Raw genomic sequence first — 23,905 nt, forward strand, 5'->3', positions numbered from 1 at the left:
TCTTTTAATCCAATTAGTTGTTTATTGCATTTGGTTTTAATTTTTTACAATTTACACAGCATCCAAAAGTTTCTAGAAACAGGAATCCAGACACAAGAGCAGCATCAGTGTTGGACAGAGCCTTAACCGATGCTGTGTTTACCTACTATTTCATCCCACAACGGCTGCTGTGAAGCAGGTCCTGCACTATTCAGGATTGATGGTCACACAGAGCTAACAGGTTTATTATCAGAGGCACATGGGGCAGATAAACGGGTCTCACGTCTATCGCCCAGATGTCAGGTCTTAAACTTTTGATTTATTTCCATCCTGTTGTCGTTCACTCCCGGATCGTGGATTACATGTGAGCTTTGCAGACTGATGAACAGTGTGGGAGGGGACGGTGGTGAAGGTGGTCAGGACAGCTGTTACACAGATGTGTGTAGATTAAATAAAGGACAAAAGGACCTTCTCCCACCCTCACATGCACTCATTCAGATTCTGTTTCTCTGCCCTCTGCCTGGGATGGGTTTAATGGGAATAAACAAGTATCCACAATGGGTAGATGAAAGGCTTGTTACGACTGCGGCCATATTCCCTGTGGTCTACGCTTGCTTTCCAGGAATCATGTGGAGGAGTTGTGCCAGATGTGCGAATGTAAATGGAATGGGCAAGCACAACCTTTGAATGTGCATGCGCCGGAAATAGATTGGCTGGCTCCCAGACAGCGGGCCTCCCTCTGGACCCTGGATGGTGCTTCCAGTGTGGGCATTTGCATCCATCTCCCATTCTTCCAACCAGCCAAGTAGTTTAAACTGTTCAGATGTGCAGTATGGGTGGGCTGCCCTTTATTCTGCGTTTTCTCCTGTTTTATGTTTTTATACTGGTCCAAACAGTTGGAGGATTTCTCATCTGCCATGTCTTGTGCAGTCCCTTTTAGGGTTTCTGGTGTAGTCATTGGATATCAAGAAAACAGAAAAAAACAGTTATAGTGTTCATTGTTTATAGTCCAACTAGCAACTTTAGCCATGAGAATGGAGCAGGCATTGAGAAATCGAGTCTTCGACTGGATTACCTGACTTCTCACCGTTGAATTCCGCAACCTGACCACCACTTCACCCGAGGCTACGGCTGTGCGACGTCGTCACAGCACTCTGAACTTCTTCGCCGCCCTCTTGGTGAAGTGCAACTTCCCGCGGGCCTTTGTGACGGCGGTGTACTCGTGGGACTTGAGCTTGGCGTAGTAGTCCGAGAACTTGTTGTAGAGGACGGAGATGGGCATGCCGTTGAGGATGATGCCGAAGGAGATGCAGCCGAAGGCGAAGATGCGGCCGAGGTTGGTCTCTGGAACCATGTCGCCGTAGCCAACGGTGGAAATACTCGCCTGGAGGATGAAGGAAAATGAAGGAACACTAAATTTAAAATTCTTGGCATTCGTTTGCACATGATGACTAACCTGCATTCTGTCAGAGTAATGCTTCACCTCAACAAGATGGCAGTGGATAAGCACTATTGTGCTCAAGTTTTAAGCTTTCTGGTTTCAGAATTAGAGCTTCGCCTTGTAAACCCTACCAGAATGTGAGGACTTTTCTCTAACAGATAAATGAGAGGTGTGTGTGTGCTTGTGGACTCACAGCGGCCCACCACCAAGCCTGTGGTATGGAGGTGAAGTTGGTGTCGTAAACGTCGTGCTCCACGGTGTACACCATGGCTGAAAACATGAAGATCCCCATCCCAATGAAGAGCAGCAAGCAGCCCACCTGCAGAGACACGTTTTTGTCACGCACTTTCTCCACCGCTCCTCTGACAAAGTTCATCAGATTACAACTACATTTGGTGTACACTGTGTGCTCAATTATTAGGCAAGTTGTATTTTTACTGCAGTGCTCTCGGTTAGTCCACAATGTTAATACTCCATTCATGATCTGGTGACGATCCACTTTTTGTGCAGCATCAACCCCAGCCTCCCAGACACTGTTCAGAGAGGGGTACTGTTATCCTTCACCGTAAATCTCTTGTTTAAGGGCCCACAGGTTGTCAACAGGGCTTAGGTCAGGTGAGGAAGGGAGCCATGTCATTATTCTTTCATCTTTAAGACCTTTACTGGCAGCTGGAGTACATCAGTGCATGCCATGGAACATTGTCCAGTACAAATATCATGGTCTTCTTGAAAGATTCAGACGTATTCCTGTACCACTGTTTGAAGAAAGTGTCTTCTAAAAGCTGGCAGTAGTTTTCAGAGTTAATTCTGAGTCCATCGTCAACCCAAAAAGGTCCAGTTTGCTCGTCTTTAATAATACCATCCCATATCAGACCCCACCTTCACCTTTCTGGGGTCCAGGCCCATTAATCTGGTCTGTCAAGAGTCACTCTCATCGGTCCATAAAACCTTTGAAAAGTCTGTCTTTAGATATTTCATGGCCCAGTCTTGACGTTTCAACTGATGTGTCTTGTTCAGTGATGGTCGGGCTTCAGCCTTCCTTAAATTGGCCACGTCTCTGAGCACTGAACACCTTGTACTTCTGGGCACTACAGGTAAGTTGCAGTTCTGGAATGTGACGGAACTGGGTTCCCGGTAGCTTCACGTTTGATTCTTCTCAAATCTATGGCAGTTAATTTGCGCCTTTTTTTCTCAACACGGTTCTTGCGACCTTGTTGACCAAGGCCCGGCCAGATTTAGGCAGATGGGTCCCTCCATCCTCCTCGGGGTTCTGCTCAGGGGGTCTTCCTGTTAAAAGGGAGTTTTTCCTTGCTACCGTCACCTTCAGGCTTGCTCTGGGGGTTTCAGGCTGGGTTTCAGCTCGGGTTTTGTAAAGCTTGTTGAGACACCTGACATGCTTTAATCCAGTAAGCATTCAAGTTTATACAGTTGGAAAATGTGCATAAATTGATGGTATGGTCACTTGCCTAATAATTGTGCACACAGTGTATAACTAGATAAGTCTATGGAAATGAAAGAAAAAAAAAAAGGGTAGGTTTGTTTTCGATTGAAACAGGATTATATATCACATGTTGCACCTGCTGGTAGCACTGTCTCAGTGTGAAGCCAAACGCTCTGAGGCCTGTCGAGTGCCGCGCCAGCTTCAAGATCCTGAAGATTCTCATCAGACGCATGATCCTCAGAACCTGACCGACCTACAGGCGGGAAAAACGCAGACGAACGACTTCAAATGTGGGTGAGAGCCAAACATCGGGATGTTTCATGGATTTTCATCAGCCCCGTCTTTACCTTTCCGACACGAGCTACGGTCAGGATGTCCCCGGAGTGCAGGTGCATGTCCTCGTCCTCAAAGCACTCCAGGATCATCTGCAGGTAGTGCGGCAGGATGGCGATCAGATCCACTGTGTTCAGGACGCTACGCCCGAAACACTTGAGGTCGGGGGTGGAGAGCAGGCGCAGCAGGTACTCCAGGGTGAAGAAGGTGATGCAGAACGACTCTACGTTCTCACCATAGAATCTGCCGCTGGGCTGACCTGACGGCAGCTGTAACACACAGCAGAAACCCTGCTTTTGACTCTGTACGTGTGGACCATTCGGTGCTTTCAGCTTAAGTGCATCACTGTCACGCGCATAAAAAGCCCACCTTGTACTGCATCTCCTCCACTGTGTTGAGCGTCATGGCGACAAGCGACACAAGCACAAAGATGGAGGAGGCCACCCCCATCAGCTTGGCGGTGATCGAGGAGAACGGCTTCTCCATCAGGTTCCAGACTTCCCTCCGAATGGTTCCGAAGGCCCTGCCATGAAACACCGACTCGTCCTCCTCCATCTCCACCTGAGGACACGTCAGATATGCATCACAGTGAAGGAAAACAAAAGTCTGGTACTCATTAAAAATGCAGACAGATGCAGAAAAAAAGGGTTAAAGGCCTGTGAAAACATCTCATTTTGAAATGAGGACAAAGCGAAACAACCAAACAAATAAGATGTCAAGATCACAATGCTTAAATGCGACTGAATTTAAGGACTAATAACTAAAAGTCAAGAAAACACACAACTGGCACGGGGGAACTGTTTGAATTGAATCAGTGATGGAAACATCTGTCCAAATCTGTGCCAAGAAAAAGCTTATTCTGCTCTCCCCATCTGTCAAGACGGTAGAGCGGAGCAGTGATTTATAATGTAGGTCAGACAGACTCAAGTCAGCTAACAGATTAGTTACAAAATCTCAGGTTGGGAAAAAAAATATATAACATTTTGCAGCACTTTTAACCAAAAAGGAGTCAGGCAGCCAAGTAAAAATGACTAATTCATTTCATAGTGCATTGATAATTCATTCCGCTGAATCTCACTCCAGTACCATGAGGAGCACAGGAAATGTTGCCTTCGGAATTTTCTGCATTTCTGCATGAAAACGACTCAAAACATCAGTGGCAATCCTGACAGAAGACAAAGAGAACCCAATCGAACAAATGAAACAGAAATATTATACTTGTGCATTTATTTATTCGAGAAAATGTATCATTTGTGCATATCTGTGAGTTGTAAAAGTATGTGAACCCTTGTTTTCAGTATCTGCTGTGACCTCCTTCTGCAGCAATAACAGAAATTGTTTCCGGTAACTGCTGATCAGTCGTCCACACAGGAATTTTAGAGCATTCCTCAGTACAGAACCACTTTAATTATGAGATGTTGGTGGGTTGCCGCACATGAACCGTTTGCTACAACAGTTTTTCTATTGGATTAAGACTTGGCCATTCTAAAACATTCATTTTGTTCTTCTTTAATCATTACTTTGTGGAACGACTTGTGTGCCTGGGCTCGTTGCTGCACGACCCAGTTTCTCTTAAGATTCAGCTCACAGACAAATGCCCCGACGTTATCTTTTAGAATTTGCTGGTATAATTCAGAACTCATTCGTCAACATTGCCTCATTTTCCCGACTAGACAAATAAACAAGTTTATTTCAGTTTCATTTGTTCAACTGGGTTCTCTTTGTCTACTTCCAGGACTCGTGTTAAAATCCGCTGCTGTTTTCAGTCATTTTTCTGCAGAAATGCAGAAAATTCTGAAGGGTGCAAAAACTTTTAAGTGGCATTGTATAAGTAAACCGTTTGCTCTTTGAGGATCTAACACTTATTCAAATTAGACTTGAAGTTTAGAGGGGAAATGTTTCTATGGTGGGACTTTTATCAACATACTCCTTATCATGTAATTATGACACGCTATCTGGTAATCATGAGCACTCGAGCTTGCAATTATTCCAGTGCTTATCAGTACTTGGTATGATGGGGAGATTGCGTTACCTGATTTAATACAACTACAACAGTTTCCACAATAAATGTCATATTTAACAGATGTTTAAGTAGATGTAGACGTCAAAGCCTGATTAACCTAGGAGCCCGTTCAGAGGGGGCTGCTGAGCATCCTGCAGCGAACACCGTTCAAGGGCATGCAGCAACCTAAATATGCAGCATGTATAGGTTGGACTCCACTGGACCCCTGAAGGGGTGCTGTGGTATCTGGCACCGAGATGTAGCAGCAGACCCTTTAAGTCCTGCGAGTTGCGTGTTGGGCCCTCCATAGATCGAACTTATTTGTCCATTACATCCCACAGATGATCGACTGGATGGAGATGTGGGGAATCTGGAGACCAACACCTCAAACTCGTTGGAGGTGCTCCTCAAACCATTCCTGACCATATTTTCTGTGGCAGGGTGCATTATCCTGCTGAAAGAGGCCACAGCCATCAGGGAATATAGTTTCTATAAAAGGGTGTACATGGTCTGCAACAGTGCGTAGACAGGTGGTACGTTTAAAAGTAACATCCACATGGATGGCAGGACCCAAGGTTTCCCGGCGGAACATTGCCCAAAACATCTGCCTTCACTGGCTTGCCTTCTTCCCATAATGCATCCTCGGCCATCCATGTGATATAAACGGAAACGTGATTTATCAGACCAGGTCACCTTCTTCCATCGCTCTGTGGCCCAGTTCTGACGCTCACCTGTCCGTTGTTGGCATGTTCAGCGGTGGACAGGGGTCAGCATGGACACCCTGACTGGTGATCCACTGTGTATTCTGACATCTTTCTATCTTTCTAGGCCCAGCATCAACAGCAATTTGTGCCGCAGTAGCTCGTCTATTGGACTTGACCACTCGGGCCAGCCTTTGCTCCCCATGTGCATTAATGACCTTGTTCGTGGTTTTGCTTTGACCACCTTTGATAAATACTGATCACTGCAGACCGGGAACGCCCCACAAGAGCTGCACTTCTGGAGATGCTCTGACCCAGTCATCCGGCCATAACAATTTGGCCCTTGTCAAACTGGATCAAATCCTCACGCTTGCTCATTTTCCTGCTTCTAACACATCAACTTTGAGAACAAAATATTCTCTTACTGCCTATTATATCTTGCCTGATGCCTTATCAGTGTATATTAAAAATTAAAATTGTACAAATAAACCCTATAAATGCTCAGATGCATGTCATTTTTGAGCAGGAGTGCAGGATGTTTCTTAAACTCTTTTCTTAAACACAGCACTTGATGACATGACATTAATTTATGTAGGTGAATGTGTGGACATTACAAAAGTAGAGCACACAGCAGCGCACACACCTCTGCCAACAGCTGCTTCTGTATTTTCAGCTGGTCGTTCAGCTCGTCCTGCCTCTCTTCGAAGGAGATGCGGCAGCAGCGTTGGCTGTTTTTGATTCTGACGCCCCAGTAGTTTATCTCCTCCAGGAAGTTGCGGGGACACAGCTCGTCTTTAATCCACAACACTCCAGTTCTGACGGACAGGAAAAAGAAAGGAAAAAGGAGTGCCATGAAAGAGATGGAATCTCATTGTGTTGACTTGTTTCATGGTGTATCAGCTTGTGTTTTTTTTTCACCTGTAGAAGTTAAAGATGTTGTGGAAGATTTCTGGGTCGCGGTCAAAGAAGAACTCGTTGCTCTGGACGACGTAATCATCACAAAGGTCCAGCTTCTTGCTGTGGTCTGTGTACGTGGCCAACCGGCCGATCCGTGTCTTTGGATACCTGGCAGCTAACCTGTAGGGTAAGTGGTACACCTGGACGTATCAAAAACAGAAGGGATTAGATATAAGCAGGAAATGTGAAGAAAATAATATAAGGCAATTATGTAATTTACAAAACACTAAAAACTGAGAATATAAATTGCAAATGATTTCTCAGAATCAAAGTCAGTGTCTACAATTTTTGTTCCATTATCCAAAAAAGCATGTCATTAACAGCAACAAGGAGTTCCCACAGGCAGCAAAAGAGGCTACAGCCTCCGTCTTTCTTTGCCTGTAAGTGGTGACGTCCACTTATCGACATTTGCAGATCTAAGCTAGAAAAATGAGTTACCGTTCCTCCAACGTTGATGTTAAGAACGAAGTGTTTGGTCGGAGAGTGCAGCAGGCGGGAGGGAGACACGGGCAACCGATCCTCCACCTCCTCGTCTTCATACTCAGCATACAGATCATAGATGTCTCTACCCAGGTCCTTCACAAATAAAACAATATGAAAGAACCCCCCTCCGCAAGATTAAATTTGGTTTTCTAGAATGTACATCTGTACCTAGTTTTATTAGCAGCAAAGTTTTCATATTTAGAGAATAATGGTGTAACCACAAATATCTTTTTAACATGGGTTTGAACAGCAGGAGCTGCTCAGTCTGCCCCTGCAAACCTGAAATGGACTGTCAAAAAAATAACTAAAAACATCAACATTTTTTAAAATAGTTTTGTAAATGTTTCAAATAATTGACAGAATATATATTGCATTTTCTCTGGTTCTAGTTCCTCTCATTTCATATCTTTGCAGATTTGACCTCATTTCACATTTCATGTGAACACGTAAACCAGACCAGATAAATCAGATGTCTGACCTGCATGGAGTTCCATGGTTTAATGAAGGTGCTGATCAAGTCCAGGTGGTCTTCTGGCTCCTTGACGGCGTGGCTCCAACCGCCGGGCTTATAGCTGGGGAACAGACTCCTGCTGCGAGCTCTGAGGTGGGTCAGCATGGTCGCTGCTCCAAGTGCACGAGTTCAGTCGATGAGTGCACAGAGACACATCCCAGCCACTCTAAATCTGTCTGCCACACACATAGCAAGCATCCTCCACACCTTTACCTCACACACACATTCAGACAGAAATCCTGCTCACATGCTTACTGTCCAGACACACAGTGAGAGGCAACACCACGCGCACACAAACAGAGTAATGAGGTAGGAAGTGACTGTCGTCGTCTAATACTGCTGACTGAGATGATCTGGGTGCTTAGAGTTTTAAATACTATTATCCTCTTCTGTCAATCTCTTGATCTCTCCCACTCTCCCTCCCCTCCCACTTACTCCAACATTTCATAACTTGATAACGCTGGTAAAGTGGGGTTTACACTGTGTTCATTTTAATAACCAGGTTTTTATCCATCTTCTAAGGACTAAGATGTAAGTCAGTCAGTCCAAAATTAATAATCTTAACTACTACTGGATGTAAAGCTAGAATACTTTCTGTGGATGAAGCCCTCTGACTTTGATCCAAGGATGGGGAAAGTCAATGGAAGTTACAGTAAAGCTCACACATTTACAAAGACAGCAGAACAGATCTATACTATAGTGTCTATACACCAATCAGCCACCACATTAAAACCACTGACAGGAGAAGTAAATAGCATTGACCATCTTGTGACAATACAATGTTCTGCTGGGAAACTTTTGGACCTGGCATTCATGTGGATGTTACTTAGACATGTAGCACCCACCTAGACCAGACCAGGCACCCCCACCCCATAGCAATGACACTCCTTGATGGCAGCAGCCATCCCCAGCAGGATGCAGCCTGACACAGACACACACACACAAAAACGCTTTAGGAACAACTAAAAAAAAAACATGAAGAACAGCACAAGGTGTTGACCTGTCCTCCAAATTCACTAGATCCCAAACTGATCAAGTATCTGTGGGATGATCCACAGAGGCCCCTCCCCTCAACCCATAGGACCCAAAGGCCCCCACTAACAACATTCTGTTGCCAGACAACACAGGACACCCTCAGAAGGCCCATGTCCATTCTCTGATGAGTCACAACTGTTTCGGAGACATAAAGCGTTCATTCTAAGATAACAAAAACACAGTTCACCAATAAACAAACAAAATCACTTTGACCTTAAGAGCTTTGGTGCAGTTTCAGTATCACAGATGCAAAAAAACACAAACTTCTTAATATATGACAAAACCCATCAATCAGTAATAATTTGTACTTACTAAAGTCCGGAGTGTATTGAATATCAGATTTTTCCTATAACAAACGCAAGAGCAGTCTGGGATGGGGTCAGCGTGCATATTTCCCAGGATTTTCTGGCAGCTTGCCTTGAATTGCACTCACCCCAAATTGAATTTATTAGTAGATCTACTATTATAGCCATTACTTTTGTGTCTAAGTGTGTCCAAGTGACTATTTGATGTGGTTCACAGATCTGATCAGACCATCTCCCGGGGGGCCTCCCTTGGAGGTTTTCCAGGCACGTCCAAGTGATGACACCGCTGGGGCAGACCCAGAACGCACTCAACAGATTATATTTTATCAGGCCTGGGAACACTTTGGGATCCCTTACAAAGGAGAGGCGGCATGGGTGAACTCAGCCTGCCGCCATCATGAACCGACTCTGGAAAAGCAGCAAAAATGGACAGATGGAGTATTTTACTTTTTAATGCACAAAAACACTGGAAAGACAACACGGTACCTCCAGTACCTCAAGTCTCTTTTAGGAAGCGAGGGAGTAGATTTAATTTGGATTTAGTTCAACATACAACCCATGCACTAAAATTTCATCTCAAAAACAAAAACCTAATTCTCTGTCCCAAACATTCAATACGTCAAAGGGGCCTGAGGCGTTTCCATTACTGACTTCGTCCTTCACATCCGACATATCTGCATTAATCTAAATGTGTGTTTGACGTGCTTTCACCCACCGCTGACTCAAGCAGCCAGATAGGTGGAGATTAATCCTCGCTTCAGTTAACCAGGGATAATGAACGCATGGGTCCGCCTCGTTCCAAATAAAACGACTTATCGGCCCTCGACCCACTTCCTAAACTTCACATGCACACCCCCTCCTGCTCGTCCCCCAAGCTGCCCTGATCCGGGTGACACAAGACAGGAGTGGAGATTTTCTGCAGATTAAACAAACTGATGGGTGTAGAGAGGAAGGAATGATTTCAGTTATTGCCAACAGTTTCACGTCATTGTAGCTTCCAGGAGACAGGCAGGTACTCTAGGAGAGCTGGACAGGATCATAGAAAGGAGACTGTGAAAGGAGGAAGAGGGTGAGCACTACCAGAGCCCTACAAGCAGGCCAGTGGTGTTGGGAAAAGATTTCATGAGGGTGGCTTGAGGGCCTGAGGTCCTCTAGCAGGCCGTGTGCTTACTGGCTGGCACCATGGAGCTCAACTGGTCTTTGTCATAGAACACCAGAATTGACAGGTCTGGGATGAAATCCTTGGAGGCAATGTCCGACCCTACACTGATGCAGTGGGTCCTGCGTTCCTCCTGGTGCATGACAATGCCTGGACTCATGTGGCAAGAATATGCAGGCAGTTCCTGGATGAGGAAGGAATTTCCACTGACAGACATTTTTTCGGCCCATTCCATGCTGCCAGGTTGCACCTCAGACTGTCCAGGAGCTCAGTGATGCCCAGGTCCAGATATGGGAGGAGATACACCGTCTGTCGTCTCATTATGACCATGCTCCAACGACATCAGGCATATATGCAAACAAACCTACAGAGGGCTGAATTCAAAGACACCTCGAAAATCAAATGATGTGGGATCCTTTCGTTCCTAACAGTCCATGTCAGTATAGGTATCCAGCATGATTTCTTTCCCCTATTGAGATGTGATGTGATTTCAGTGTTCCTTTAGTTTTTCTTTTTACACATATAATAACCATAAATCAGTTAAATCAGACAGTTATGTCAAACTGTTTAGTCTCCACCTCTGGGCTTGAGAGGGCCACTGAATCACTCAATAATAAGTCAACACCTTAAGTCTGGCCCAAAGTAAGTAGTAGCTATGGAAGTTTTCCAAAAGTGTAGGAGGCAGTTGAGGGCAAACCTTTTCAGCCTCTTAGTAGTCCTACTTTTGGCATACACCTTCTTCCATCAACATGCAGAATCAGGATTTATTGGGTTAAATGTTGTTGACCTAAGAATTAGCCCAGGACCAAAAGCCCATAGAGGCATGTGATCACAGACCCCCCAATAACCTTAACTAGCCACACTCACACATGACAGAAAAAAACAAAACTAAACGACATGTTTTGAACAATGTTGTGGTTTAGGTTTTAATTTCAAAGTGATTGGCGAATCAGTTTGTTTCACAGATACAGAGCTCTTAAGTTTTAATTGTGTTCCCCCTTCACTGTACAAGGCTAGAAAAAGTTCACAGCAACAGCACACAAACATACAAAATAGTGTTACCAAATTCAGTTGTTTTTTTTTTTTTTCTTCTTAAATACATCTGAACTCTAACCCTGGTACGATACCCAACCATAGCAAAAAGTTGATTTCAAGTCAAATGTATACAATCTTATTTACACAAGAACATTTGATCAAAGTGCATTGAAGAGTCCTGGTCGGCTGTTCTCTCTCTGAGGGATGATGGGTAATTTATATACACTGTTTACAAATGCTGTGACCATGGTCATTTTTAACAGAGCTTCAATAACAATAATAATAACATCAATAATAATAACAATAAGGAGATTAGACTGTAATAATGCAGTTCAAGAAAAATGAAAAAGAAAACTTACATATTTTAGATATTACTGCCCAACGTATGACTGTAAATATTCAAATATGATCAGATAAAAATAAAGTTTGGACCAAATGTTCTCAGTTACTGCCTCAGTCCTAGGCAACGCTTGATGCTCTAGTCTCACACTGTCTTCAAACATTTGCCATGTGAAGTCTTTAGAGTTCAGATCCAGTTTCACATCTTGTATAGGACAGTTAGCTGAGAAAAATACTGCATCCCCGTCTTCTAGTTTAGTCTGAACACAGACAGCCCCATAAGAGGCCATCAGACTGTTTATAATGGTCTCTTCCCCGTCCGTTGTGAGAGTATGACGTCCTTTAAGAGGGTGGTGTAAAGAAATGACAGGAAGCTATCTGTGGCCCAAAAATAATAATAAACGCCAAATGGAAAAAAATAAATAAATAACATAATATCCTTAACACTTTGGATGCCGAGTGGAAACCGTTGTGACACATTTCATTGCAATATTCACATAATAAATAACATTTCCTCATTGCCACAGGTAATATCATAATGCACTTCAGAAGGCATGTGGTCGTACTGTAAGGGCTGCTGCTGCTATGGACAACTGCCGGCATGGAAACGAGGAGGCGCCAAGCCACACTACCGGCAGCCGTGGGAAAAAAAAAAAAACATAAACCCCAACACGATCAGGATAAATCGTCGTCTGTGCTTACTATCGAGATCTGGAGACAGAGAGAGAAAGAGAAGAGAAACGAGGAACCGGCTTTATTATTTAGAATTAAATGCGTTCACTGGTTCTGTCCTAGAGGGGAGACATTTTTAACATAAAGACTGGAAGCTGAGGTGAAAACTGGGCTTCTTATAAGCTCATTAGTTCTCTAGCTGAACCCATCATGTTTATTGTGAAAAGAATAATTTATTATTTCAGGAGATCTTACTCTTTTTGTCTTTTCCCAGCCTATATGTGCAGAGCGATGTCTGCTGCAGCTGTGAGGGTGATGACAGAGGTTTGTGTCCATCTTGACTCTGGATGGGCTTAGGTTAATCCTTTTAATCTGTGTACAGAGAGATGCACTCTGGACGGCCAATAATGCACTAAGGATTACTACAGGCCATAAGGTCAGGGTTTTTGAATTAATTTTATTATCCAGAGAATGGTGCCGAGCAGGGGTCACGTTAACCGAATAAAATCTGAAGGCCGTCCGTCATTTTGACAGATTGCATTTCACACCCCTGACCACTTGGTGGTGAGTGACCTTATTAATTGGCTCTCGTCTCTCATCGCAGTTTGCGTTCCAAACATCGCAAAACTTTTGTCGGTACACGATTTCCTGGTACACCGATTATACTGATGCACATGTCAGAGCTCGGCTAACCATAGACATACAATATATATGTCTATGTCTATGCAGCGGCTACCAAAATGGAATTTGCATACCACTGAAGCACTTCAACCCTACGGTACTGTCTAAGAGCTGTTTATGCTAGCAGTCCCTTTCCGAGTAGTAGTAGTTGTTTTTTTTGTTACCATTTAAAGTCAACACTGTTCTGAAAAAAGTACTTAAAGTTAATGAAACTTAAATGAAAATTAAATGCTATTGAATATGTCTTTATTATCATTTTAAAAAATTAAAGTGACGGGTAAAAATAGATTATGACGGGATTTTTATGACCCCGTCAGTCAAAATGACAGACAACGAAAAAGTCTAGCGCAACCTCTGGTGCCGAGGTAAATAATTCTACATGTGATGTTCAATATTATGTATGTTCCAGTTCATACAAGCCCCACTGATAACTACATGACTATTAGGGCTTTCAACCAACAGAACAGGTTCTGTTCATTCAACTGTTAGTTCTCAGTGAAAACAAGATGTAATGACCTTGGTAACAGTTAGCAAAGGTCAAGGTTAGCCAAGATTTAGCAACCAATGGAAATGGATGTGGAGCTGTGGTCAAAATGAATACATTCACTGCAGGCTCTGATTGGTTCTTTTGCTCCCAAGCAGAGATGGTGAGCATATCAGAAGCGAGCCTGTTCTGTTCTTAATATCTGATGTTTGTCACAGACCCCTTCTTAGCCATGTTGCCCTTTGCTTTGGGGTTACTGACTCACCGCAGGGTAGGTGTGTCCCACATTGGCGCCATGCCGGGTAATGTCGATGTTGAGGTCTTCTTCTGTAGTCTTTAGGTAGACGGGGTTGTCAAAATTCATGCTCTTCTGGTTCTTTAGCTGCCAGTTTCTCCACATCAGGTAGCCGCCTGCTGCCGCCATCGCTATGAGCACTGTCCAGAGAGATGAAAGGACAACGGTCAGGTAATGTTTAGTAAAGTGGCTGAGCGGTCAGATTCCTCAAATAGCCAAATGTATGTGTAAGTGAAAGAGTGTGTGCGCGTGTTATTTCTACTCACAGACAGGTAGTATGGCCCAGGCTGCAGCAGACCCTCTGGCTGTGGAGTTCACTTGAATTGAAGTGCTTACGTTGGCTTCTGAAAGACAAAACAAAGTTCATGTTAACGCTGCAAGGCTTACACATGCTGCCAACAACATCAAAAAGGGCCTTTTCAAGAGATTTCCTTGGAGGACGCGCTAATCAGAAGTTAGCTTGACATATTTCACCGAGGCCTTTTAACAGACTGAGCAGTATGGAGCCTCTGAATTAAAGTGGGTACTGTGTGAGCTTGAGTGCTTCATGCAAGGGAGACATCAGAGGGGAAACAGCAAATTCCCTTTATTACTCCATGAGCCAGTCACACCTTAATGCAAAAAGACAGAAATGCCAAATTAAGAGAGTTTGCACAAGGCACACTGAGAAACAATGCCCTGCTTCACCACCTACTCGTGACCTTGCAAACACTTCCCATCACACAATGGAGATAATCTGACAATGTTTAGCACAACAAAAAAGGAAACATACAAATGTCAATCTGCTGTATCGCAACCAAAAAAAAAAAAAAAAAAAAAAGACTTCACTAACCGCTTGGCTGGAGGCAGCAACTCAAACTCCAAGACAAAAATCAGGCATTCGTTCACTTGGGCTCGATGATGTCAAGAAGAACTGCCTCTCAGCCATCAAACAGAACAATATCAACAAGAGAAACTATTAAAGCCAAGTGTAGGATCTGTTGTAGCAACCAGACCCTAGGGATGGCAATCTCTATGTGCCCATCTATCCACTACTTCCAGTCCAGAGTGAAATACACAACTTTACTGTTTAACGTTGGCTCTGTGGCCGTACTCTGCACAATGGCAATAAGGTTGAATCTAAAAAAAATAAATAAATAAAATAAATAAATAAAAGGTCTGCAATGACACATTCACGTCCCCCTTTCAAGCCTTAGGGTGCCAACACACCAGCCTATTAACAGGACCAATGTGACCAATGTGAAGGTCGAGGCTAGTTCCGTTATTTTTCTTAGTCTATCAAACTGCATAAAAGACCTTGAGGAACCATCTGATTATTCATCAACATATAAATATTAGCAAGTCAAGTTTTAAAATTAAAACTTGAATCATGAATAAATTCCTAAACAGAAAACACTTTAAGCCCAAATAACCTAAACAATAGCAGACACCATTTGTATTGAACTATTTTAGTTGAGGATAAGTATATATTCAGAGCTCTGTCTCTATTTCCAGTTGCAACTGAAAAACAAATAGTTTGAAAGTTGCTGATTTCTGCTCCTCTTCTTTAACATTTCACACATTTCCTCTATTTCCAGATGCCTGAAGGATTTTAGTTACTATCCATTATGTATTATATACTGCACACAATCACATTTGAACTTGCACATTATTTTAAACTGCAATCTTGTACATGACGTTTTGGGACTTGGTCATTTGAAGACATTTCCTTGTTTCTGCCACTAGGTGCTGCTCCTGAGCTTTTGGATTAGTTCATTTTAATGCTGAACTGTGAATTAACAAGCATCTGAGACATTAACAGATTTGCAGGGCATTCATTTATAATGCACAACATCAGGGGCAGATGCATTCCACTGCACCACATGCAGCAAGGAAAAGGCGACCAGAAAGCTCTCAGCAATATTATGGCTGAAAACGAAAGGTCAACCTGGATCAAAGTCATGAGTGCTATCATTTAGAAGCAAACAGGAAACTCCTCAGCTTTGCCCTTCTGTACTTTTGTTTCCGAGTAGGAATGCTGCAAGCACTTCATCCACAAATTGCATCATTCAGAGTATTACAAAATTCCTGACCAAACACATTATTCTAACAGGTTTACAAATCACATTTGAAATCTTGTGAGTCTTAAACGTTAACCCATGACAGACACAAATCCAATTCATTATTTTATGCCCAAAATTAGTAAAATTGCAAGACTCCCTAATCCAATTCAGCTGGCCTAACGAATGTGAAACATGCAAGAAACTGCGCTGGCTACAATACGACAGACCCCCACTCTCACACAAATTTGTGCCTGAAATGCAAAAAAGGACATGTATTAAACTACAGCCTATGAAAAGAAATTGTGAAGAAAAAAAAAATGAATTTAATGAATAATAAAGCCCTCAAGACTCAGTTGTGTGTAGATTTCTCTGCCCACTCAAATTACAACATGACCTGTAAAAATTGATTTGAATTAACCTTGGGAAGACATTTTTCATTCGGTTTTCTCTGTGCTGCTCCTTTGTCTTACGTAAAATGCCTGTAAACGGATAGGTCGGATGGAATTACCCCTTAACTGCATCAGGCTTCTTGACCATTTGCTACACATTAACCACTTTAAGTTTGTTATCTGTAATAGACAGAGGCCTGAAACACATCTGAATGCGTGTCATTACTAAAGAAGAAACAGCAGCACAGTCGGTGGCCAGTTATACAGATGGAGCAGAACAGAAAAAAGACAGACAATCAAACCAGGATGTTAAAAATCTCCATAGAGTGCCATGGACACAAGAAGCACGCTTGCCATTAAGACTGGGTTGTCAAAAACTAATCAAGGAACGAAGGAGCAGTCTGTCGTTTAAAGCCCAACATGCTTTCAAGCGAGTAAGCAACCAAGAGACAAGTACAGTGCAGGCGACGGCTGATGGTTTTACCTGCGGGCGGCTGTATTAGAGCTTTCCCATCATCCTTTGAGGGACCTTTGGAAGAAGGGTCTGTCACGGAAAAAACCAAGAGTCAAGCTTTTGACAAGAAAAACACCAAGTTGCCCTATTTTTCAACTGCGCACATGCAAGCAGACCTCTGAATATAGACCAGGCCTCAGGAGACTAAACTAGTAAATAAATGCTTAATAGATAAAAGTGAGATCCACTTTTGCTCAGCGAGGAAGAAGCCAACCCATTACATCCAAGAGAAAAATGTAGAACACTATGTAGAACACAGCAGCATTACACCATCACAGAAATCCTTATGGTTGTCTTGCTTTGATAAGGACAATGAAGCTGGACAAGTGAGGGAATGACATTCTGAATCAATTTAACTGTTTCAAAGATGCAATGCACAGTAAAGTATATTGATCAGCACCAGCATGTGTATAACTGGGAAAGAACATTTGCAGGGACAATAAAATCCTTATAGCTGGATCAATATGTGCTTGATTAGCAGAGAGGCAGCATGTCTAGGTCTGCTGTGTAGGAGCTGGAAATGAATGGAGAGCAAATTTAATTTTTTCTGTTGTATGTAAATGCTTTAGAAAATTAATTTCCCAGTTTATCAAAGAATGTGATTTTTTTTTATAAAAAGAACACTCCACGATTTCAAATTGCAGTGTAAAAACACCAACACTGATGCAGCATTCCATGAACCCTTCTACCTTGTCCAAATCTGCCACCTTGAACTCACCCGCTGACAATTTGGTCGGAGGATGTTATGCAGTAACTGCACGTAGATGACTGGCTGTTTCCATGTCAAAGATATACTTTATATATTATTTAAAATGTCCTTCACAGTGTGTTTCCTTATGACCCTGACGAAGGCCGCGAGCCACAACGCGTCAGTCTAATAAGTTCCATTTACTACTAGCGAGTCTTGACCTTTCTACAATTTCTTTTCCTCCTCCATGCACCTTGGCAGCAGGTGAAGTCATGTCAGGAATACTTTCTTTTTCGCAGCTAACATAGCCTCAAGCAAAATGGGCAAAAGAGGTCTGCAGAACTCACTTCATTCTTTCCAATTCCACACCCCCAGTTTTTCATTTTCAGCAGATTGAATCAAACTCAAACAATCAAATTCATGGACAGAGTATATCCGTTAAGTATGTTTGTATTTCATTCATCTTAAAAGCACCGCTCTGATAGGTATGTTGCAATTTCTTTCATTCACACAATGACAATAAAGGCTTTTCCATTCTGTTTCTATAAAGGCATTTCTATTGACCAGAGGTCTGACAGTCAGAAAGTAGCCAGGCTTTGAACTTCTCTTGCTCTCAGTTCTTTTATTCTTCTCACAACCTATTTCTGTCATCCAGTGCACTACCACGAGTACCTGTTATCACAATGCGCAAGACTCACTGCATTTCAAAAACCAGCATAAGATGCAAAATTCTGGGGGAAAGGCCGGGGAGGCAGTAAAACAAATCCCGGGGGATGTTATGAAGGCCAGCCTTGAAGAATGGCTAAAGATTTTGTGACAAACGCTGAATGCATGCAAGATTTTTTACAACAAAAACCTCAGTATACCTGTAGACTGCAGAAAGGCCTATATACTACATATGTAAATGTATCACATATGGAATTAGGAAGGATTATAGCCTGTATTCAGACTTAATTAGCATATGATACGTTAGACAACAAACTGTGCTACAAAGAGCCTCAATAGAGCCAGTATAGCTCTCAAACATCCAGTATTTCAGCCCGAGATTGTTCAGCCTGAAGGAAAACACTCCCCGGTTGCCTGTAAAGGCAGTTAAATGAATCCCTCGTTGGTAGTTTAAGGTTCAACACTGAACTGAAGAGCAATGCTTATTACTTTCTCTCACTAACAAGATTAGAGCCGGTCAAAGCTCCAACCACACAATGCGCTACAGTTCCCAGTTGGTCCAGCTGTGGCGGGTGTAAAATGGGATAAATATGTTAGCTTGTGGTTTAGAAAAGAGCCAGGCCTTTGGCAAGAGTCCAACCAGGAGGGAGGTGGAGGAGCATTCAGCAAGTGACATGCAACCCTTTTTAACTCCTCCCACACTATTCTCACTTTTTCAGCAGTATTAGCACAGACAAGCGTGTGAACACAGTTGTAGAAACGCATACACAATAAGACACTCCCAAGACAACCAAGCATACACACACAAAAAAAAGCAAAGAAAGAAAGTACCCTCTCAGATATGCACGCACACAGGCCACAAGCAGCACAGAAGAAGACCCCCCTCCCCCCCACACACATCTTGGCAGTCTGGGTGGTACATTCAGTCATCACAGTGGCTGTAAAGAGCCTGGAGGCTGCTCCAGATTCCCAAACAGCCTGAGGAGGTGAGTCAGTCGGCAGGGATGGTGGCTGCATGAAGGCCATTACATTTCTGTACACTAGACAGGCTGTAAAATCTGCCGCAGAGCAGCTACAATTTCACTGGTACAGAGTTCATGTCACTCCTCTGTATGTTATCGTTCAGCACCTTGGCATTGCCACACTCCTTGGCTTTTGGCAGATCAAAGAGGTAGTTGTGAAATCACTGCAGCTATAGTCTAAACATGTAAATATGCCTCCTCACATTTATGACAACAGATGTGGGAGGGACCTGTGACCAGACCAGGATGCCCACATCAAACAGCAATAGGCTACTTCTGCAGAGGTGAAAGAGTAGGTTGCGAACATCTCTTAAGTAGTCTTCTTTTCAAAAAAAAAATAATAATAATAATAATTCTACGCCCAGAGTTACAATTACTTTTTGTTGACAAGAAATAACAGCATGAATTTGAGAAAAGACTGTCAGAGTGCCTCGTTATCCCTGTATTCAAAAGGATTATCGAGTCGCTTCTCTTTATCTTTAAGTGTGGCCATTCAGAAGAACTACAGACAAGAATATCACCACCATAATCCTGATTATAGGCTGATGCAAAGAAGCTGCAATAACATTGGTGTCTTCTGACAGAGGAATTTGCAACTTGAATGAAGTAAACTTTTCCAAATAGTTTTAACATTAAGCATTAAACTTCTGTGTACCATTAACTGTTCTACGATGTCTAAATGCTTAGTACAGAGGGCAGTGGTTGGCCGTCAGGGTCAGCAAAGTCTTCTTTGCTAGCCTAAACTTTATCAAAATCAATGACTTACATTTCAATATTTTCCCATTAATCTTGGACTAGATTTTTAAGCCTTCTCTGTGGACTACGGTAGTTTCAGCAGTTTCGCATCATCTGATTGGAGGGAAGCTAGTGTTTCATGTTCATCTGTTTCGTCCCTGTTACCGTTTTGATAGTTATTTGTTGAACCCACAATGGTGGATCTGGTAGCAGATTTTCTTAGAAAGCCATTTTCATAGCTAACTTTGAAGGAAAAACTGGATATTGTAAGGAAAGGCCGCCCAATCCAAGAGCCAGCTAGCCTGACCCAGTCGGGGAAAGGGTTCTCCACTTTCAGGTCAACAACTATGAGCGCTACCCTTGGCTGACAGGTCTTGGGTGAAGTTACCACCATGGCATTGATGAACGAGGACAGAAGCCTTTTCACTGGATTAAATCAGCAAGTTTCCATCCCAAGCATGCTCCTTTAACGTCTGGGCCATCACTACCCCCCATAGACTTTGCATGATGCTATGCATAACTCTCTTCTGAGAGAGACAGAAAAACGCAACAAAATTCCCATTTACAACATTAAACGAAATTAGATGAAAACTGAGTGGCAATGCAGAGATTATACTGAAAGAGACAAGTTACAAAAACTGTCAAGAAACTTCATACCCACTTTAAAAGATTGGCGGGGAAAATACAGAAGGGTCTACTAGAGAAGAAACCAAACAAGCCAGCAACGCAGACTTTCACTGAGGAGAACAGCAGTGCAGAGAGTTGTCAGGGAGATGCTCCAGTACTTTGTGTGCACCAGTGTCTCGGTCTGCATCTTGAGCCCAATTAGAGTATGTGCACCGACTTCAGCTGTCAGGTTCCTGTCTGACACGTCTTCGGTATGAAAAGGCTAATCTGTGGGAGCGCAGAAAGAAACAGGACTGCTCAAGACAAAAAAACAATTGTAAGAAAGTGTACAGAGTTTCTAAGCAACCTTTTCCCAGCAAACAAGATGGACTGGCATATGGAAGACCGGGCCGCAGGTTTCCATTTTCATTTTAAAAAGGCCTGTTCGACCGGAACAAAAAAAAAAAAAAGTTGTTACCTGGATTTAACTAAGCAAATAGGTACGAGCCTCCTATTGGATAATTACTGCATGGGTGATTATCTTTCAGCAGGCAACAAGTTATTTAACCCCAACTGAGGGGTGATATTGGGTGTAAAGTTATTTAACACCCAATATCACCAGGTGACTATGGTCCTATATGATCACATGTGCAGAACACATCCAGATTAGTAGTGACAAAATGTCAACCTGTTAATTTGGATTGAACTGAAGTAGTTTTTCTTCCCACAGAAGCATGATTAAAAGTCAGCACTCACTTTGGAGGCCTCTACCTTCACACTTCTGCTGTAGTTTAAGATGTGAAACAGATCACATCCCTGCAACAAAGGCTTCACAGAGTAGTGGAAGCAGGCAGCCGACTCTTGCCCATGGCTTGAAAGGATTCATTTAATTCTCTGAGAACTGTAGATACAGAGACCAGGACATAAACCAACAGGCAAAAATGAACCAGAAGACAACAATGAGCACAGCAAAAATCCATCTCCGGAATAGACACAATTCAGGTGTCAGGCTGAGATGACAAAGGCACTTCCCAACACAGGAAGAGGAGACATAGCTGCAGCTGAGATGTGAGGGAGGACAGTGTTGAGATTTGCTGTGAAAAACTGAATCATAACACCAACTGACTCAGCTAATGTTCAGCTGTCAGACCACTAACACAAACAGACAGCTGGGTTTGCGGCTGGCATGGATACAGATAGAAGACAAGACTCACAGTGAGAGCGAGCATACACACACACACACACACACACACACACACACACACACCAAGAAAACATGCTTGTGAGGCTGAGAAGCAGAAGTGAAAGGAAGACCGACGAAATGCAACCTAACAGCCAGAGAAAAGCAAGTTTAAATCATAGAATTAGACTAAAACTATTCTGTTACAACCGATTCCGTGTTTTGTTTCAAAACCCGTCAAAGACCAGCACCCTCATCACTTTCAACTTAATTCTTTACATATTTGAGACGGGAAGAACAGTAAAGCAAAGACGAAGCGAGAGTAAAGAGTAAGCATGCCTTTAAACAGACATGTTTGTGTGTACAGTTATGCACATCACCACAATGAACAGCTACAGGCATATCATCTATGATTAATACCACCCTATCTGATTTTCCTCACAATTCTTCAAAACATTTTAGGGAAATGTAAAGATGGATAAATGCATGTCTTCTTCATTTGAACCACTGAAAGGGTTTTCTTAGTTCTCAGTTTGGACTTTTTATTTCAAATGCAAATATAAAACCTGTTAGATCCATTTTACTTTCTGTCCACAAATTAAACTAGGAGTGTTTGGTTTGACACAACAGATTTCCTGACAAATGCAGCAGAATCATCACAAGGCCAATAAATACTGAAAAAAAACAATCATTAATTATGTGGCCTACAGTTTCCATGCATGCCTTCATATCAAAACAGACAAAACTGTGCCTCTTCTTTACACTCCCTGCAGCCTATTATACAAAACTAATTAGCAAGCTAGATCACAAATAATTGTGACTTGCAATTTTCAAATGTATTCTTGCTACTGGGGCTTCACACACTCAACCCACACCAGCGTGCAGTGACTCACCAGGTCTGCAGCGTAAGCCGTCGGCAGCCAGCTCCTGTCCCTCCGGACACACGCAGGTGTATTTGGGGGAGTGCTTGTTGATTTGCGGTGCAGGCAGACACATGTAGCTACAGCCGCCGTTTTCACCCTTTTCTGCGCACCAGTTAGTACCTGCACACAAGAGTCAACAGCTCAGATTATCATATTGCCAGGCAAATTGAAAAAAATGCACATTAAAACTATAGTAAAGAAATTCTGTTAAAATTAAAGAACATAAACCCTTCTGTAATTGTTGATAGAGCTTCATATACGATTAAGCGTTGAATGGGGCTGATGTAGGCGTGACATTGCTTCAGTGTGTTCTTCAACTCCATCAAATGTACAATGCATCATTTGTTACTGTAAAAACAACCCCAACTCAAGTCTCATCTACAAGCTTGCTAATGATTTTCAACATTATATAACCTTCAATCCCAGTTTACTATATATGCTGTAATCAAATGCTTAAATGTTCAGAGTCAGTAGAATGACCAGAAATCCAGACTATTCTGAAAGAAAAACAACTAGTTTATTGGTCCTACTTGTTGCCTTCTTCCTTTCATAAATCTCAACTAAATCCCATCAGTAGATGCGCGTCAATTATGGTGGTGTGACTACAGCTAAAAGGATTTCCAGTAGTACTCAAATAAATTTAAGTAATTGTAAGAATAAATGCTCAACTTTGTCTTCATTTGCCGTCTCAGAGGAGAAGCGAGTGCTGTATAGAAGTCTTCATCAGCCCTGATCTTGGATTTGAAGTGACCTCACTGAGGCTTAATAACTGACTAATGACTGAATATTTTCAGCCCAACTATGAATGCACCTCCTGCCTCGCTCTGCTCGTTTCCACCCTATTCATCCTCTCCCAGCCAGTTCTTACCCGATAGCTGAATCAGCTCGTGGTACACTATGATGTCCTGGGGGTCATTCAGGTTGCTGGCCAGCGTCACCACGTCAGAGCCAGTGAACTTGTTTGCCCCGTAGATGGCTTCATTTTCACCATCTGTCCAGAAGACGCGGTCCTGTAGAAAGGAGAGAAAGACACAGCAAACATTTCTATTAATAGCAGAAAATCATGTACCACACAGTGAGGCTGAAGCTCTTGATAACGGAAAACAGACACAAAACACAAAGCAATGTCCATTATATTCACATATGATTAACCATCAAAAGAAAGAATGGGAAACCGTTATCAATAAACCGTTATCCATTGATAAACCATTAGTTGAATCGTTAGTTTAAACTACAGCGAGTTTACCAAGAACCTTCATTTCAAAACAAAAACTATAACTTCTTAAA

At 42.7% G+C, this 23,905-nt stretch overlaps 2 protein-coding genes across 3 annotated transcripts in view; both read right to left on the reverse strand.

Annotated features, from left to right (window-relative positions):
- Positions 1 to 1,123: 1,123 nt before the first annotated feature.
- Positions 1,124 to 7,953, reverse strand: kcnv2a (potassium channel, subfamily V, member 2a; the record flags this gene model as incomplete). The annotated part of the gene is made up of 9 exons (XM_084572855.1): positions 1,124 to 1,363; positions 1,614 to 1,739; positions 2,998 to 3,114; positions 3,209 to 3,463; positions 3,564 to 3,755; positions 6,541 to 6,712; positions 6,816 to 6,994; positions 7,293 to 7,430; positions 7,816 to 7,953. The coding sequence occupies 9 exons, from the start codon at positions 7,951 to 7,953 to the stop codon at positions 1,124 to 1,126; spliced, it is 1,557 nt and encodes a 518-aa protein (XP_084428981.1).
- Positions 7,954 to 11,227: 3,274 nt separating this feature from the next.
- Positions 11,228 to 23,905, reverse strand: part of vldlr (very low density lipoprotein receptor) — a 44,383-nt gene continuing 31,705 nt past the window's right edge. Inside the window, exons 15-20 of one of the 2 annotated variants that reach the window (XM_084572281.1) lie at positions 23,487 to 23,628; positions 22,589 to 22,738; positions 16,769 to 16,828; positions 14,120 to 14,197; positions 13,824 to 13,993; positions 11,228 to 12,432 (exon numbers count right to left, since the gene is read on the reverse strand). In XM_084572281.1, coding sequence (XP_084428407.1) covers positions 12,397 to 12,432; positions 13,824 to 13,993; positions 14,120 to 14,197; positions 16,769 to 16,828; positions 22,589 to 22,738; positions 23,487 to 23,628 — 636 coding nt within the window. In that variant the 3' untranslated portion in view covers positions 11,228 to 12,396. The remainder of the gene's footprint in view (positions 12,433 to 13,823; positions 13,994 to 14,119; positions 14,198 to 16,768; positions 16,829 to 22,588; positions 22,739 to 23,486; positions 23,629 to 23,905) is intronic. The other variant, XM_084572282.1, reaches the window with a different exon arrangement.

This window comes from Chelon labrosus (assembly GCF_963514085.1).
Source record: "Chelon labrosus genome assembly, chromosome: 22".
Taxonomy (NCBI): Eukaryota; Metazoa; Chordata; class Actinopteri; order Mugiliformes; family Mugilidae; genus Chelon; species Chelon labrosus.